Source organism: Eublepharis macularius, chromosome 10, assembly GCF_028583425.1.
Source record: "Eublepharis macularius isolate TG4126 chromosome 10, MPM_Emac_v1.0, whole genome shotgun sequence".
In the NCBI taxonomy this organism is placed as follows: Eukaryota; Metazoa; Chordata; class Lepidosauria; order Squamata; family Eublepharidae; genus Eublepharis; species Eublepharis macularius.
Genome location: NC_072799.1, coordinates 95,581,554 through 95,597,259, shown reverse-complemented (window position 1 = coordinate 95,597,259; position 15,706 = coordinate 95,581,554). Strand labels below are relative to the sequence as shown.

The following is a 15,706-nucleotide window of genomic DNA, read 5'->3' as shown; positions in this document are numbered from 1 at the left end:
CACCTGCTCCACTCCTGATCCCAGCTAGGTGAAGGGGGGCGGGCATTGCGCCTGATCATGGCAGGGTGAAGGAGGGTCAGGCATTTCTGCCTGCTCCGCACTTGATCCTGGCTGGGTGAGGGGGAGGCAATGACGCCTGTACCGCGCCTGATCCTGGCTGGGTGAAGGCAGGGAGCAGACATTGCCACCTGCTCTGCTCCAGATCCCAACTGGATGAAGGGGGGCGGGCACTGCTGCCTACTCTGTGCCTGATCCTGGCTGGGTGAAGGCAGGGGCAGGCATTTGTGCCTGCTCCAGCCCTGATCCAAGCTGGGTGAAGGGGGTGGGTATTGCCACCTGCAATGCACCTGATCCTGGCTGGGTAAGGGGGAGGCACTGACACCTGTACTGCGCCTGACCCCAGCTGGCTGAAGGGGGGCGGGCATTGCCTCATCCTCTGTGACTGATCCTGCCTGGGTGAAGGAAGGAGGCAGGCACTGCCACCTGCTCCACTCCTGATCCCAGCTGTATGAAGGGGAGGCGGGCATTGCCTGCTGCTCCACACCTGATCCCGACCAGGTGAAGGGGGCAAGCATTGCCTCCTACTCTGGGCCTTATCTTGTCCAGGTACAGGCGGGGGCGGGCATTGTCACCTCCTCTGCTCCATGCTTGATCCTGGCCGGGTGAAGAGGGGACAGGTGTTGCCTCATGCTCCGCTCCTAATACTGACGGGGTGAAGACAGGGGGCAGACATTGCCACCTGCTCCGCTCATGCTCCGCTCGTGCTCCTGGCCGGGTGAAGGGGGGTAAGTATTGCTTCCTGCTCTGCACCAGATTCCATCCGAGTGAAGGGGGGTGGGCATTGCCACCTGCTCCACACCTGATCCCGGCCAGGTGAAGGGAGGCGGGCATTGCCGCCTTCTTCCTGCCTGGGCTTCCTGGTGTCATCTCTGGAGGCATGGGCTGCCTCATCTGAGCTTCCCTCTACGGCAACACCCTCTGGAGGCATACCAGGGTAGGTGGTGAATTGTCTGGAATACATTTTGCCTTTTATATAATAGGATTTAAAAACAACAATAAAATCACATCTTCATTGTCATCCTGCCACCCTTTGGTGTGCGGGGTCCCACAGGGAGCAATACTCTCCCCATTATTGTTTAACATCTATATGCACCCCTTGCCCAGTTGGTGCGAAGTTTTGGACTTGGGTGGGGCACCATTAGTGCCAGTTCCGAGGGTTAAGAGCCTGGGGGTGATCCTGGATGCCTCCCTGAAAATGGAGGTACCGGTCACAGTGGCTGTTCGGTCCTCTTTTTTCCATCTGCAGCAGACCAGGCAACTTGTCCCTTACTTGTCAACCCATGACTTAACTCCAGTAATCCAGGCAACAGTTATCTCTAGGCTAGATTACTGTAACTTGCTCTATGCAGGGCTGCCCTTGGGCCTGACCCAGAAATTACAGCTGGTACAAAAGGCAGCGGTGTGTGTTATTACGAGAGTACCAAATAAGAAACATATAACACCGATCTTACGCAAGCTGCATTGGTTGCCAGTGGTGTACTGGATCAGATTCAAGGTTCTGGTATTGACCTATAAGGCCCTGTGAGGACTGGGACCAGTGTATCTATGAGACCGTCTCTCCCCATATATTCCCCGGAGGACACTGCGATCAGGGGACAAACAGCTGTTGGTGGTCCCTGGCCCCAAGGAGGCCCACCTAGCCTCGACTAGAGCCAGGGCCTTTTTGGTCCTGGCTCCCACCTGGTGGAACGCTCTGTCTGCTGAGATCAGGGCCCGGCAGGACCTACTATCCTTCCCCCGGGCCTGCAAGACAGAGTTGTTCCGCCAGGCATATGACTGAGGCTGGGCCTCTGCCGGCCTGAAAAAAGGGGTGCATAAAATCTTAACCCTCCCTGTGAAGGCTGTCCACCATCCTGTTTTAAATGTGTATTAATAGAAATACACTGCTGTTTTAATGTAGATGAATTTTTATTGTATTTTAAAATGTTGTTACCTGCCCTGAGCCTGCCCGCGGAGAGGGCGGCATAGAAATTTGAAATAAATAAATAAATAAATAAAATGCAGCATAAAATACAGTTCCAAGGTTCCAGGGAGGCCCTATAAAGGGACTGGTGACAGGGAAGGCTGGCTGGGGGAAGAGTTCCGCTCACTCGAGAACCGTCCTCCTCCACTTCCATGGGCACAGGCTCCTGCCTCTGCCCTGCAACAGAAACCCACCTTGAGTCTGAGTGAGAAAGGGAGACTATATATATTTTTTTAAAAATTACAAACTGGAGCCCTCATCAGGATGGGCCAAGCAGCCATTAGGGTAGAGCCAAGGATGGCGTCCATGGAACCGTGAACCAAAACAACAAGTGTGTTTAATGTTGCAAGTAATGAGTATTTTAACATCAGTTTATTTATTTAGGAGATTTCTCTGCAGCCTCAGAGTCCTACTCAAGGCAGCTTACAAATACATCAGCAAGTTTCCTCCGCCGGCTGAAATCCCATAAGACCCCTTCCAAATTTTGGTCCTGGGGGTCAGCAGACCTTAGGAGCAGCTTGGGGCCAGAGAGAAGTTAGATCCAAAGATCCACACATTACATCGATTTCAGCATCAGGTGAACTTTGCTCTTTTTGCTTAGTCTCAGATCAGCTCAAGGAATATCAAAAAGGGAAGTCGTGGTGATAAGCTACAGTGCAGTTTGTGCTGGTGGGAAGAGAAGGCAAGCAGTTCTAGCTCACATCATTAGGACTACATTAAGTAAAGGATTCAAACATTGTGAAGACTCTGAGGGAGATCCAATGCCTTTAACTCCACCAGCAGAAGTTCCATTGGTGCAAGGGAGGGAGAGGTGAATCTGCTTGCTTCCCACCCCCCCCTCACTGCAGCTGGCTGTGGCAATTTGCCCACATGGTCCCCCCCCCCTACTTCCAGTAATGCCTTGTCAGTGTTCAGAGATACCTGCTGGGGGAATGTGGGGATGATTCATCACCACGAGCCTATTTCATTCACGCAACTATAAAATCTAACCCTATGACTATCTGGACCACAGAAATACTAAGCCACCTGAGGAGAACTCTCCGTCTACCCAAAGCCAAGCCCGAAGCACGCGCTCAGCCTGCGGGGCCCTCCCCTTTTTCCTGACATTTCCCTAGATGTTGCCAGGAGACCATCACAGGAATACTGTACATGCAAGTTTGCAGTTAATTAGCACTCTGTGTATGACAAGGAAGTTACTATAACTGATGAAAGTTTAATTTCCAATTCACCTCAAAGAATTAGTCTAGAATTCCTTTTAAGACTAGTGAAATCATTTGAGTTCAGACACAAATACATTTAGGTAAAAATACATACACAAATATATCACCACCATGTTGCCTTATGTTTCACCACTATGTCGCCTTTCATACTACTTGTGACCTTAAGTAGGTGTTCCTATGAGCTACTCGTGCTTCATGTGGTCTAATGTCAGCCCTAGAATTGCTGATGTTCTCTTTCAACATTGTTTCAACTCTGTATTGGATTCTTACTAATGCTATGTCTTTGTAAACTTGTATTTATGGCATCGTTTATGGAAACATCCTTGAAAATTGACTGTACTAATCTCACACTGTATAATCTGCCTTGAGTCTCAGTGAGAAAGGCGGACTATAAATGACATAAATAAATAAAGCATTTTATACACTTAGTTTGGTGTTCTAACGTGATCAAAATGGGGCACCTAGCTGCAGCAAAAGGATATAAAAAGCTGTTGCAATATGAAGAAGTGTTTCTCTCAAGTCAGGTTTCAGTGACATTAAATGACACTTTCTACCAAGTAAATATAGCCAAGCAGCTGTAACTAAAGGAGACTACCACACACTACTAGTTTGCTTTTATCTGCACTGTTCTTCCCACCACAGCATTACTGCAAGAGTTTGTCCCTTTAACTGTATTTATAACTTACATAGCACTCAACACAACAACACAAAACATGGAGATACGGCTTCTACAAGCGTGATCTGGTCTCACACTGCCACTCTTAGCTTTAAAGGATTACCCTGTCTGTCAACAGCTAGACAGGAAGGAGGGCTAACATGTCAGGGAACAGTTGCAGATGGCCATTCACACATACTCTGCCAGGAGATCAGAATGTGGGATTATATAAACCAAAGTTCAATAAATCTCAGGCGCCAGGTCACCATGGCGCATAGAAAATTCCTTTTGACACCTAGTATTTCCAGCAATTATTTCGTTGTAGTGCTTCTCAGTGATCATCAGAAGTACAAAGCTTATTTCACATCAGAATACGGTCCTTTGTATTTCATAAAAATGCAGATATGACATTCCTATCACTGCATTTATATGTTAACTTTATACCCTTCAGCGCTGGTAAATACATTCACTTCTTAACCAGCTGTTTTTTTTATGGGCCCCAATATTCGTTTTTAAAACAATAATGAAATTTTGAGAAATTGGGGAGAGGTTTGCTTAAGGTTAAAGGTGAGCTTTTTGCTGTAGTCATGACAACCAGAATAACCCCTGTTATTTTTATATACAATGCTTTCATCATAGCTTTAATAAAATTACAAGAAACTGTAAAGAAGCTAAGATTAGGGTTTGAGGTAATAATTATAAAAATGTTGTCATTAAAACACAAAATCTTGAAAGCTGAAAATGAGTCTGGGCCCTAAATTGTGGGGCTGGCTCCTCAAGCCAAAAAAGATTCGTCAAGGCCTGATATAAACGAGTTCAGAAAATCTGCAAGCAGTAAGTTTCCCTGTTGACCCCAACAGCAATTTAAATGTTGTTTTGGCAAGTTTGGACCTGAGCTGCCCAATAATCTATCATTAACTAAATATTTGAAGATTACAAACACCAACTGCATTTATACCCCCCATTCCTAGGTGGAGAGAAATACAAAGTTGGAGAAATATTATACTATTCTGTGCTATTCTGGTTGGTCTTCAATTGAACTGAGCTGTGGATGGATGACCAATTACACGCGCTTTGAGCCTAACCTACCTCACAGGATGGTTGTTAGGATCACACAGAAGAGGTAAGAATGATGTTGTAAAGCTGCTTTGGCTTCTCTTTGGGGAGAAAAGTGGGGTATAAATATCTAAATAAGTAAATCTCCCACTAAAACCAATGTGGCCTCAACAGCACAGTCCCCACACGCGCACACAAAGTATTCTCCAACACCATTACTCATATGGTTTACGTAATGCTTAAAACCCTCTTTTCCCAAGCTTCATGCCAAACCAATTCATGGCAAGAGCTTTTTAAATATTACACCAGAAGGAAACCCCTTTTTGTGGCATCCACTTTGTTTCTGCTCTCTACTATCTAGAACATCACAGTATTATAGAAGCAGGTGAGCACTTAAGAACAGTTGCGTGTGATCAAAATTCAACCATAGGTAAGAAAAAATTACAGCAAGTAATCAACAAGGTCCATCACAGCAAAGAGAAACTGAGAATGCCTTTTCAACTAGCTGAGAGTAGTCATTTACGTAAAGCCGTTTGCCTAGCAGCAGAACTAACAAGACAGAATAGCAACCAGATTAATCAAAGTAGCAGCAAAAAGGGAAGATAGGGTTGCTCTAGGGAATAAGCAACTTGGTCTCAAATGCTAGAAAAGCACATGGCAAGTGCCAGAACTATCCTTACATAATACATTGGCATTAAACTTCAAATCATCAAGGCTCCTGGGAAAGGTCACAGTGTGATGAGGTATATCCCAATTTAATTATTTTTTGGGGGAAATCGAAGGTATTGTAGTAGAATGTTAACAGAAGATCTAGAGATGCAGTCGTGACAAATTAATGAAGCAGTGAAGAACAAAGGCAGCCAGCGCAGGCAGAGACCTACGGATTCTGTAAAACTTCACCCGGATGCCTGCTGCCCTCCACAGTGAGGTGGAGCAAAGTACGCAGGTTTATTGGGGTCCAGACAACATGCATTACATTCAAAACTGCCGAAGGAATGCAAGAATACAAAAGCCGGCAGGAAGAAATGCCAAGTATTAACTTCTGGACATGCAGGCCTGGCCATACCATCCAGTTAAAGCTTCAGCGTACAGTATTAACAGTGATTAAGTACAACATGAATAAAACAACCAGGCAATTCCAACCAATTACATTTGCTTAGACTTTGAAGATTACTATATTAAACATTTACCAATATGCTACTGAAGAAAAGCAATTAGGACATCAAGCCAAACCCATGGTTTCTGCTGCAATACGTGTATCTGGACACAAAATACACACCCAGACAAACATCCTATCTGCTCTAAAATGCATCACGGACAGTGCGCTACCCATGCATCCAGTAACTAACAACAATGGATCGTCATTGTAGTAGTATGGCACTTTATCATAAATGCTTGTTACCAACAATCAACTTTATTTTGCAGATTTCCCAAGGCAAAAAAAAACATCCAACATGGAAAACAACTAAATTGTAAAAGGTGATGACAGGTTGCATACTGATATTTTGAGAAGTCTTGGCTTTCCTCTAAACAACCACAGCCATTTGCTGTTCAGCTGATGGGCAGCACTTGGGTACTATACGCTGCACGCAGAAGCCCTGCAGAGAGAGAGAGAGAGAGCAGCGCTCCGGGCCATGATACAGCTATAAACTACCCCTACAGCGCAACCCCACGCAGAGTGACCCAAGCCGAAGCTCATTCGTCTGCCTTCACTTAGATTCATCATCATCAATTTATTCTGCCTAATGATTATAGGCCTTAAGCATAATTAAACATGATTAAAATCGAATACAATAACCAAATAACAATACATTAAAAATATGAGATCAACAGAGTAAAAGAAGAACGATAAATAATAATACTTGACAAAATAGACAAAAAGTAGTTAAGATTCACCATTTAGATATAAAAGAGAATTAAATTCTGTGGGCAAATGACGACATAGAATCTCTCCTAAAAAAACAGTTTAAAACTAATGTTGGTGTTCCAATGAAATTATAATTGCCAAAAATTTCACCAGTGAAGCTGTTATTGCCAAATCAATGTCCGCCAGTAAATAAAAAACCACCCACAGCTCCAATGGGAGGTGGTATTTAAATGAAATAGGGAACATCCAACAGGATCTTAAGAGTAGTCCATTGAGAAGAAAACAACAACAGGTGGGCCAAAGTCTCTCTCACACCAAACACCCACACAGCCCACCTGAACAAGAAACCCGGGTAAATCTCCCCATTAGTTCCCCTGATGGGAAAGCAATTAATCTCCAAGAATAAAAGCAAACCTGTGAGTGGGAACTGTAAGACAGCAGGGGGATTTAACGGAGGCAGAATCCCTAAAAGCAAGAGGTGAACAAACACGTCTAGCTCGGGCAACTGTCCTATCTCTATATCCACATGGAAAGCCTTCCACTTAACCAATCTCCAAGCCTCTTGTCGAGTCACCTTAACTGAATAGTTTAGATAGGAAGAAATTCTGCACAAGCCTGCATTGCTAGGTGCATTTACAGTCAACTATATAACAGCACAATACAGAAGAAATCCATCCCTGTTGTGTTGTTGGCTGCATAATTATACAAGTTAACCTGTTTGCCAGCCGGCAGCATAAGGTGAGAAATATTGACAACATTTTACATCACAGAATTAGAAATCTTTTCTGTGGCTGATTATAGCTAGCTGGAAGAGCAACTTCTCTTCTTTCTCACTCCCCCGTGTTCAAAACTCCCTTTTATTTATTTATTTATTTATATTTATTTATTTATTTTGTGCATCAATATATACACGTCCTACAAAGGCAAAGGTGCCACCAATTTCACTTCTGTCTCCATCCACTGCTACTGGCTTCTCTCTTTTCATTCTGGCTTGGATCATTAAATTCAAGACTGCCTCTAGAATAGGTTTTTCACATACATGTCAACCAATCAAACATAAAATATCCTAAATGTTCAGATACGTTATGCAGGTGGTCACAATCCTTATTTCAGGAGTTAGTGGATAGCCTAAGATGCCATGCTGAGACAAATTTATTGCCATGGTATTTACATTGTTCTGTGTGTTCTCAAAATGTTGCACAACACTTGAGCACAGTCAACATTTTTTAAAATTTTGAATGCGCTTCCAACACAGCAGCCATCATGAATTCACTTAAACACATTTAACTGAAACACATAATTAGAGGGTGCCTGCATTTTTTTTTTTACTTCTCTACTACCCAGCCATTGTTCGTGGTCATCACACACACACACACCCCCAAACTCCAAACTCCTCAGCTCACGCCAGATGACTTGTGGGAGAGCTTGGACCTTGTCCAGAACTCCCTGGCTGTGTCTCCAGTGCTCCAAAGAATTCTCGGGAAATCCTCCTCAAAAGCCGCCTTCGTCTGACGCTTTCTCAAGCTCTGCACAGCGCCACAGATGCTCAGGCTCTCCCTCTGGCAGAAATGTCTCAAGGTGTACCAGGCTGAAGCACCACACCCGGGTCACTCAGGCAGCCTCGCGGAGTTTCTTTCTCTGCTTGAGGCAGCACCTGAGCATGACTGGCTGTTGCAGTAATCAACTTATCTTGGTTGTCACAGGACATGGGAGACGGCTCTGCAACATCCATTCAGGTTCCTTCCTATGGCCTCAGATTGGCTAATCCTGCTCTCATCTCTGCTTCCTCCGAGGATACCTGTACTTGTGCATATCTCCTTTATCCTAGCCTCTGAGAAAAAGAAAACCCTTTCCCCTCCCTACAAGACACAGAGGTATAACTAATAGCAAGTAGATGACAGGATTCAGAAAGCTATGAACGTTTTCTTTAAAAGCTCTTACGTTTAAACAACTACTTCCTTAGACATGACATTTATAACCACTGCTTGTTTTTGCTTTTTTTTTCACTTAATGGAAAATGGAGTTGGAACAAAATTAAGCAGTTGTATTAGAAAAAGATAAACACGCAGCTTTACGTTTCAAAGGATGATGATTCAGCATGGTTTGACTTTCTTACTCTTTGCAATTGCCTCAAAGCCGCCTCATAATCACAAAACGAGGGTCACTGCAAATTAAGCGACTGGAGCAGAGGAATCTATAAAACTCTCTATAACAGCAGCAGAATATCCAAGTTTCACACTCGGCAGAGAAATCTGAGGCTGCAAGAAGACGCCTTGCCATACCGGGACGAGGCCTACACACCTTACCAACACTCTCTCACCTACCCAGCCGCCATCAGGCACGCTAAGCACAAAAAGGGCAGCAGCAGCAGCAGCGGCTGCTCTTTAAACAAACAGGCCCCTGCAAACACCCTCAGGGGCCCGCCTGGCAGGCCGGCAGGGCGGCCTAGGCGCCCCCGGGGGAACCGGCCTGGGGCAGCCTCCCCTGCCAGGGGTCGGGCCGGGGAACCCCCTGCCGGCTTGTGTGTCCCGGCGGGAGGGCGGGACAAAGGGCAGCGCTGAGTGGCGCGGCGGGCCGGCCTCACTCACCTTCAGGCGCTTGACCACCTCGTCGTTGGAGATTTTGTCCGTGATCTCCTTGACTCCCGGCGGGTAGAAGATGATCTTGCCGTCGGCAGGAGGCGGCTTCGGCGGGGCCGCGGGGAAGTCCATCCTGGCGCCGCCGCCGCCGCCGCCGAGGAAGTCCCCTTCTCCGCAGTCCTCGGCCGGCCTCTATCGGTCGGAAAACAAAAGTTCAGCGGAATGGCCGCGGCTGCCTCGGGCCCGCTCCCGTCGCCTCCCCCCGCTTCTCAACCGCCAGGCCGCGCCGATCCCCGGCCCCCGGCACCCGGCCCGGCCCGCGGCCCTCGCCCCGCCACCGCCACCGGCCCCGCCGCGGCCGCCCAGCGCCGCTCCCTGCCCGCCCGCCCGCCCGCCCGGGGCGGCTGCGCTCGCTTGGCGCGGCCTCCTCGCCTCCCGCCGCCGCCCCCGAAGCCAAGGGAAGCGGCTCGCCTGCGGGGCGGGGGGCGGGAGACCCTCGCGCGCCCCTCCGCCACGGGGAGGGAGGGAGGCGGGGGAGGCGGGCCGGGCCGGGGCGCTCCCGGCGGGCTTCGGCGGCGAGGCCTCAACGGCTAGGCCGCAAAACTCTCCGGAGCCCCAGAGCGGCAGGAGGCGACGGCCAGCCCCGCCGCCAGGCCCGGCCAGAAGCCAGAGGCCCGGCCGGGCGCGGGTGCGAGCGCGGGCCACCCTCCGGCCAACTTCCACCCCCGGACCCCTCGCCAAGTTCCGGCCCCGCGCCGCCCGCCTCGTGGGGTGGGGGTGGGGGGGGACACGGGCTGGCGGGCAAGGAAAGGGCGGCGAGAGCGCCGGGCGCACCCGGGCCTGGCCCCGTCCGCCCGCCCGTCCGCCCGTACCTCCTGCAGCTCCGGAAGGTGCAGCATGGGCGGCCTGCGGGCGCGGCTCCTGCCGCCGAGCGGGGCGCGGGGGGTGGCGGCCGCCGCCTCTGCTGCTGCTGCTGCTGCTGCTGCTGCTGCTCCGCCGCCGCGGCCCACGACCGGCGCCCTGCCTCGGCTGCTGCCTTCGCCGGCGCCCGCCTCGCTCCCGGCGGCTCAGGCAGAGAGGGCGCCCGGCTGGCCTCGCCTCGCCTCGCTCGCCCGCCCGGGGAAACACTGCCGCGCCCCGGCCAGCCGCGGAAGGGCAGCCCGGGAGGAGAGGCGCGCGGCGGGCTCCGCGCGGGCCCCCTCCCTCCGTCCCCCCCCCCGGAGGAGGAGGAGGAGGAGGAGGAGGGAGGGGCCGAGGGGCCGCCCGCCCCGCCCGGCGTGGCCGGTCCCAGCCCGGCCAGGGGCCTCCCCTTCAGGGCAGGAGGCGCCGGGCGACCGGCTTGCTCTCCGGGGGGCGCCCCGACCGCGGGCCCGAGCGGAGCCGCATCGCCCGGCTGGCAAGCCCCGCTGCGGCAGGCGCCAGCACGCTTGCCAACCTCCAGGCGGGGACCAGGAGCGCCCCCCCCCCGAACCGCGGCGCGTCTCCGGGTGACGGGGACCAGCTCCTCGGAAGAAAATGGCAACTTTGGGGGGGGGTGGACTATGTGACGTTGTGCCCTGCTGCGGTCCCCCCCCCAAACTCCGTCCTCCCCAGGCTCCACCCCCAAATCTACAGGAATTTCCCAGCCCAGAGTTGGCAACCCCAGCCCGTGCCTTCCTCCCGACTTGCAGCTCTGCGCGGAACCGCGGTGAAGGCCAGAGTCCAGCAGCCCCTGAAAGACTCCCAAAAGCTGAGGCAGCGATCAATGTCGGTCTTTCGGGTACCAGAGACTTCCCTTTCGTGCCCCGGGGATGTGGCGTCAGATCAGAGGCCAGACAGATTTAAATCCCAGCATGTCTTTTTATAGACATTAAAAACTGGCCTTTCCTGAAGGTTTGATTAAACTTGTGAAAGGGGAAGTGCCACGTGGATATGGCTTGTCCCAAGTTCACGCTTCGTTTCCTACCTGCTCCTGTCCTTTGCATTTACAGAAAAAAGGAAGATCAGACGGATCCATGGAGTCCATTAGTGGCTGGTGGTGGCAGAAAATGCAGGAAAGTCGTAACTGCCTTATGGTGACCCCTGCTAGGGGTTTCAGGGCAAGAGAGGTGGTCTGACGTTGCCTGCCTCTGCATTGCAGCAGCCCTAGTCTTCTTTAGTGATCTCCCATCCAAATACTAACCTAGGCTGACCCCACACTGCTTCTGAGATCTGAAGAGGTCAGGCTTGCCTGGGCTATCCAGGTCAGGGTCTCTTAGTGGTTACTAATCGTGATAACTAAAGGCCACCTCCACTTGCAGAGGCAGTAAACACCTCTGAATATCATTTCTAGGAGCCAGTGTCATGGGACTTGCCAGCTTCTGCCCCCTGATTGTTGGCCTTGCAGGGCACCTGGTTAGCCACTGAGTAAAACAGGATTTTGACATAGAGGGACCACTAACATAAGAATGTTACTTTTTTACAGTTATAAACCACGCCCCTGACAAAGGGGACGAAATCTGTTTGTAGCCGGCCCCAGATTGGGCGTGGCACTTTCTGTTCATTGTATTCCTCAAATTGATCTTATATGAGAAGACTTTGTGAAGACTCATCTACATACCGTGATTAAAGAACACACACAGACGATAGACATTCTGGACATCTTTATTGACTGTATATGAGTAGATTGTATAATTTTTTCAGTAGTTGTAATTGAAAATACTTTATTACAATAACGTAAGAATTGTATAATTCAATATTGTTTCCCGCGAGATTTTTTCTCTCTCTCTTTTTCGCCGGTATATTTAGCGGGAATTGCCTCCGTTTTCCCCTCTGAGTTGATCCACAGGCAGAAGTCCACAGGCAGAAGTCCACTCCACTGTCCACTCCAGTCCAGGAAGGTCAGGCCAAGGCAGAGACAGTGAGAAGAAGCAGTGTCTCTCTCACTATCTCTCTCCAGCAGCAACAGAAGCTGTCCCAAAGTCCAGCCTCTATTTTAAATCCCCCGCTGCATCTTCTTCCAGAGAATCCATTGGCTGGAAGGAGGATGCAGCAGTGGGATTGGACACTCCTAATTCCCCCCTCCCTTGCCTGATCCCCCTCCCTCTTCCCCCTTGTACTCCTACTCTATTACTCTTTCCTCCCCACCCCTCCCCTACCTGAAATCTAGGCGGGAATCTCTTGCTGCTTGCTTTGCATTGCATTTTGCAAATGCAATGCTAGCAAGCAGCTTGCAAAGATTCTCGCCTTTTCTAGCAAGAGGGGAGGGGTGAGGAGGAGGTAGTGAGTCACTCACTTCCCCCCCCTTCAAAGAGCCTGCAGGAAGCTGTAGCTTCCTGCAGAATTTTGCTAGCCACTTGCAAATGCAAACGGCTAACAAAATGGCGATTCTTTGATTGCCGAATTGAACCGAAACATACCGAATTGATTCAGCAATCTCTGATTCGGTATTACTGGAAAATTTTCGGTATTCAGAAAAAGTTTCGGTAATACCAAAAAATATCGAGACCGGTCTGATTCGGTAATTTTAACCGAATCAGATTACCGAATTGCACACCCCTACTTGGCACTACATTTCCTAATATGGAATACATTCTATCTAGGCTTGAATTGATGTGGGTTTAAATAGCAAGATTCATGTCCAGTAGCACCTTAAAAGACCGACAAGATTTTCAGGGTACAAGTTTTTGAGAGTCAAGGCTCTCTTTGTCAGATACAAAGAATGGAGATCCCTGAGCTTTTATGTCCCACTCAGAAGTTAAAGGGGGTGTAGCATTTATTCTTTTGCATAGGGACTGACTTGTTTGTCCAATATAAAACATGGAAGGACATTGCTGACACTTGATAGTATCTATAGCACTGGGAGATGAACAAGTGAATAAAACTGTGAGGGTATATTGCTAGGCCCAGTGACTGTGCTGTCGGAGACTTCTGCGAGAGGCATGGGTTCTTCCAAGGATCTGGGAAGTCAAGGAAACTCACTTGAGGCAAGAGAGACTTGTAACTGAGAAGGAAAAAAACAGCATTCCTTTACCACAGGAGAAACCAAACCACACTATCCATCATGCCCCTGAGTAGCTCCAATGCGGACAGCCTGGCCAGTTTTCTTCCTCCTGGTGCTATATACTGGGCCTCTGCTTACCAGGCCAGCTTCCAGGACCAGCAACACCTGGCAATCTGTTAGGTCATGCTGGCCTGGGACTACTATGTCCATCTGGCACTCTGGCAGCTCCTTTAACCCTTCCTTAAAAGGTCACAAGGAAATAATTCTGCACCCATTTATGCAGAATTAATTCTGCACCCATTATGCAGAATTTATATATACATGTATGCTTGAAGCCTGAATTGGATCACCTGACAATGCTGTTGCCTAATCCTTCTGGGGGTTTCTTCCACAATGGTGCTACATGGACTGAATATGGGGACAGAGTTGACATCTTGGTTTATTGCATGCCCTGATCCCAGAGTCTGTGCCCATGTTAGGAAGTACGTTGTTGTGCGTGAGAAGTTGTTCAAGATTAGGGGGCTGTGTGTGAGCAAGAAAAGGTTTGCCTCCCGATGCTTGTGAGGGAGCAGTCCAGCATGGTCGAGCATAGCTTGCAACTCACCAAGGATGCAGTGAGCTAGTTTGAGCTGAGAGCTGTGTGTGACCCTCAGCAGTGTTCTATTGTTGTTCCAGTGCGGCCTGTCTTGTAGCAGGTAACCCCTTGGTACTATTCTAGCTGTTACCTTACAACATCAGGTGGGTACTGTAGTTCCAAAAATGTCAGTAGCAGACTCTGCAGGTGAGAATCGCTGTCGGAGGGACTGGAACAGATGAGGTTGTTACCTGAAGTTGGTCTGTAGACTAAGACGACGGATGGTTTGCGACCGGAAGCCTGTAGATACGTTTGCCAATCAGTTGGTTTCCAGTATAAGGTTCTTAATCACCCATCATGTATTTGTACAGTGGTGTCTAGAAAATGTCCTTCTTGCGTGGATTGATTCATGGTCAGGTTGATTATGGGGTGGAAGTTGCTGAAGTTGCTGATGAAATCCCTCCAGTGTTTTTTCCCATGTGTTGAGATGATAAAAAAAAAATTGGTTTGAAATAGCTTCAAAGTATCCTCTTAGGCTACGACTCTCTGGTATTTCCCTTTCAGCTTCCTTCTAACTAGTTCACTCAGTTTTTGTAACGATCCCTCTTTTGAAATCAGATGTTATTATTTAGGGGTAACTTTCTATTACCATGAATGCTGATCTAATATGGTAGAAGACAGAGTTAGGAGGATACAGGATAATCTTGACAGGGTGGGAAACTGGGCTAAAAAAAAAGAAGAAGAATTTCAACAGATTTTTCTTTACCAGATTTTTCTTACCTAAATGCAAAGTTCTGCATTTAGGTAAGAAAAATCAAAGGCGTAATTATAGAATGGGGTAGACTTGTTTTGGCAGTAGTATGTGTGAAAAGGATCCAGGGGTCTTAGTAGACCATACACTGAGCATGAGTCAGCAGTGTGATGTGGTAGCTAAAAGGGCTGTGTCAACAGAAGCATAGTGCCCAGTTCATGCCAAGTGATGGTATCGCTCTACCCTGCTCTGGTTAGACCTCACCTAGAGTACTGTGTTGGGTTTTGGGCCCCACAATTTCAGAAGGAGAGAGACAAGGTGGAACGTGTCCAGAGGAGGGCAACGAAGATGGTGAGGGGTCTGGAGACCAAGTCCTCTGAGGAAAGGCTGAAGGACCTCGGAATGTTTACCCTGGAGATGAGACCGCTGAGAGGTGAGATGATAACCATCTTCAAGTACTTGAAGGGCTGTCATATAAAGGCCAGAAGGCCATTTGGCAGCAATGCTTATTCTGTGAACCTAGGCCTTCGCATGAGAGGGAGGGCTTAGTTCTGACGGCCCCTGGCCTGGAGACCAGTTGTAATTCCGGGAGGTCTCCAGGCACTACCCGGAGGCTGGCAACCCTAAGCTGGACTGCGAGGAGCGTTGCAGTCACCCAGAGAGGGCCTCCGAGGCAAGGGGGCATTGCTAACAGGGCCAAGCGGGCGGCGCACACTTTTACAAGGGCTGTTCTGCGGTTCTTTCCGTTCCGGGGCTCCGCGCACCACGGAGAGCTCACGGGCAAGCGCTGAGCTGCCAGGCGCCGCCGTTTCCCCCATGGCGTCTCCTCTGCCCTCAAAGCCTCGGGAACGGCGGGGCGCCGGCGCCGGCGCCCGCCCTCTGCACATGTCCCGGGGCACGACTCGCCCCCTGAGGCGCAAAGGCCGAGGCGGGCCGGGCGCCGCTCCAGGGCCCTCCGCCGCGGCTGTTCGCCTGCCGGCCGGGGAGCGGCGCTGTGTCCCCGCTGCGCGCCGGGCCTGC

The 15,706-nt window shown here is 49.6% G+C and overlaps 1 protein-coding gene across 3 annotated transcripts in view; it reads right to left on the bottom strand.

The window, feature by feature from the left end:
* PDS5A (PDS5 cohesin associated factor A) overlaps nucleotides 1–10,459 on the bottom strand; it is a 120,991-nt gene extending 110,532 nt beyond the window's left edge. For all 3 annotated transcript variants that reach the window (XM_054989704.1, XM_054989707.1, XM_054989706.1), the window contains exons 1-2: nucleotides 10,273–10,459; nucleotides 9,410–9,592 (exon numbers count right to left, since the gene is read on the bottom strand). In XM_054989704.1, coding sequence (XP_054845679.1) covers nucleotides 9,410–9,592; nucleotides 10,273–10,299 — 210 coding nt within the window. In that variant the 5' untranslated portion in view covers nucleotides 10,300–10,459. The remainder of the gene's footprint in view (nucleotides 1–9,409; nucleotides 9,593–10,272) is intronic.
* Between the last annotated feature and the right edge of the window lie 5,247 nt (nucleotides 10,460–15,706).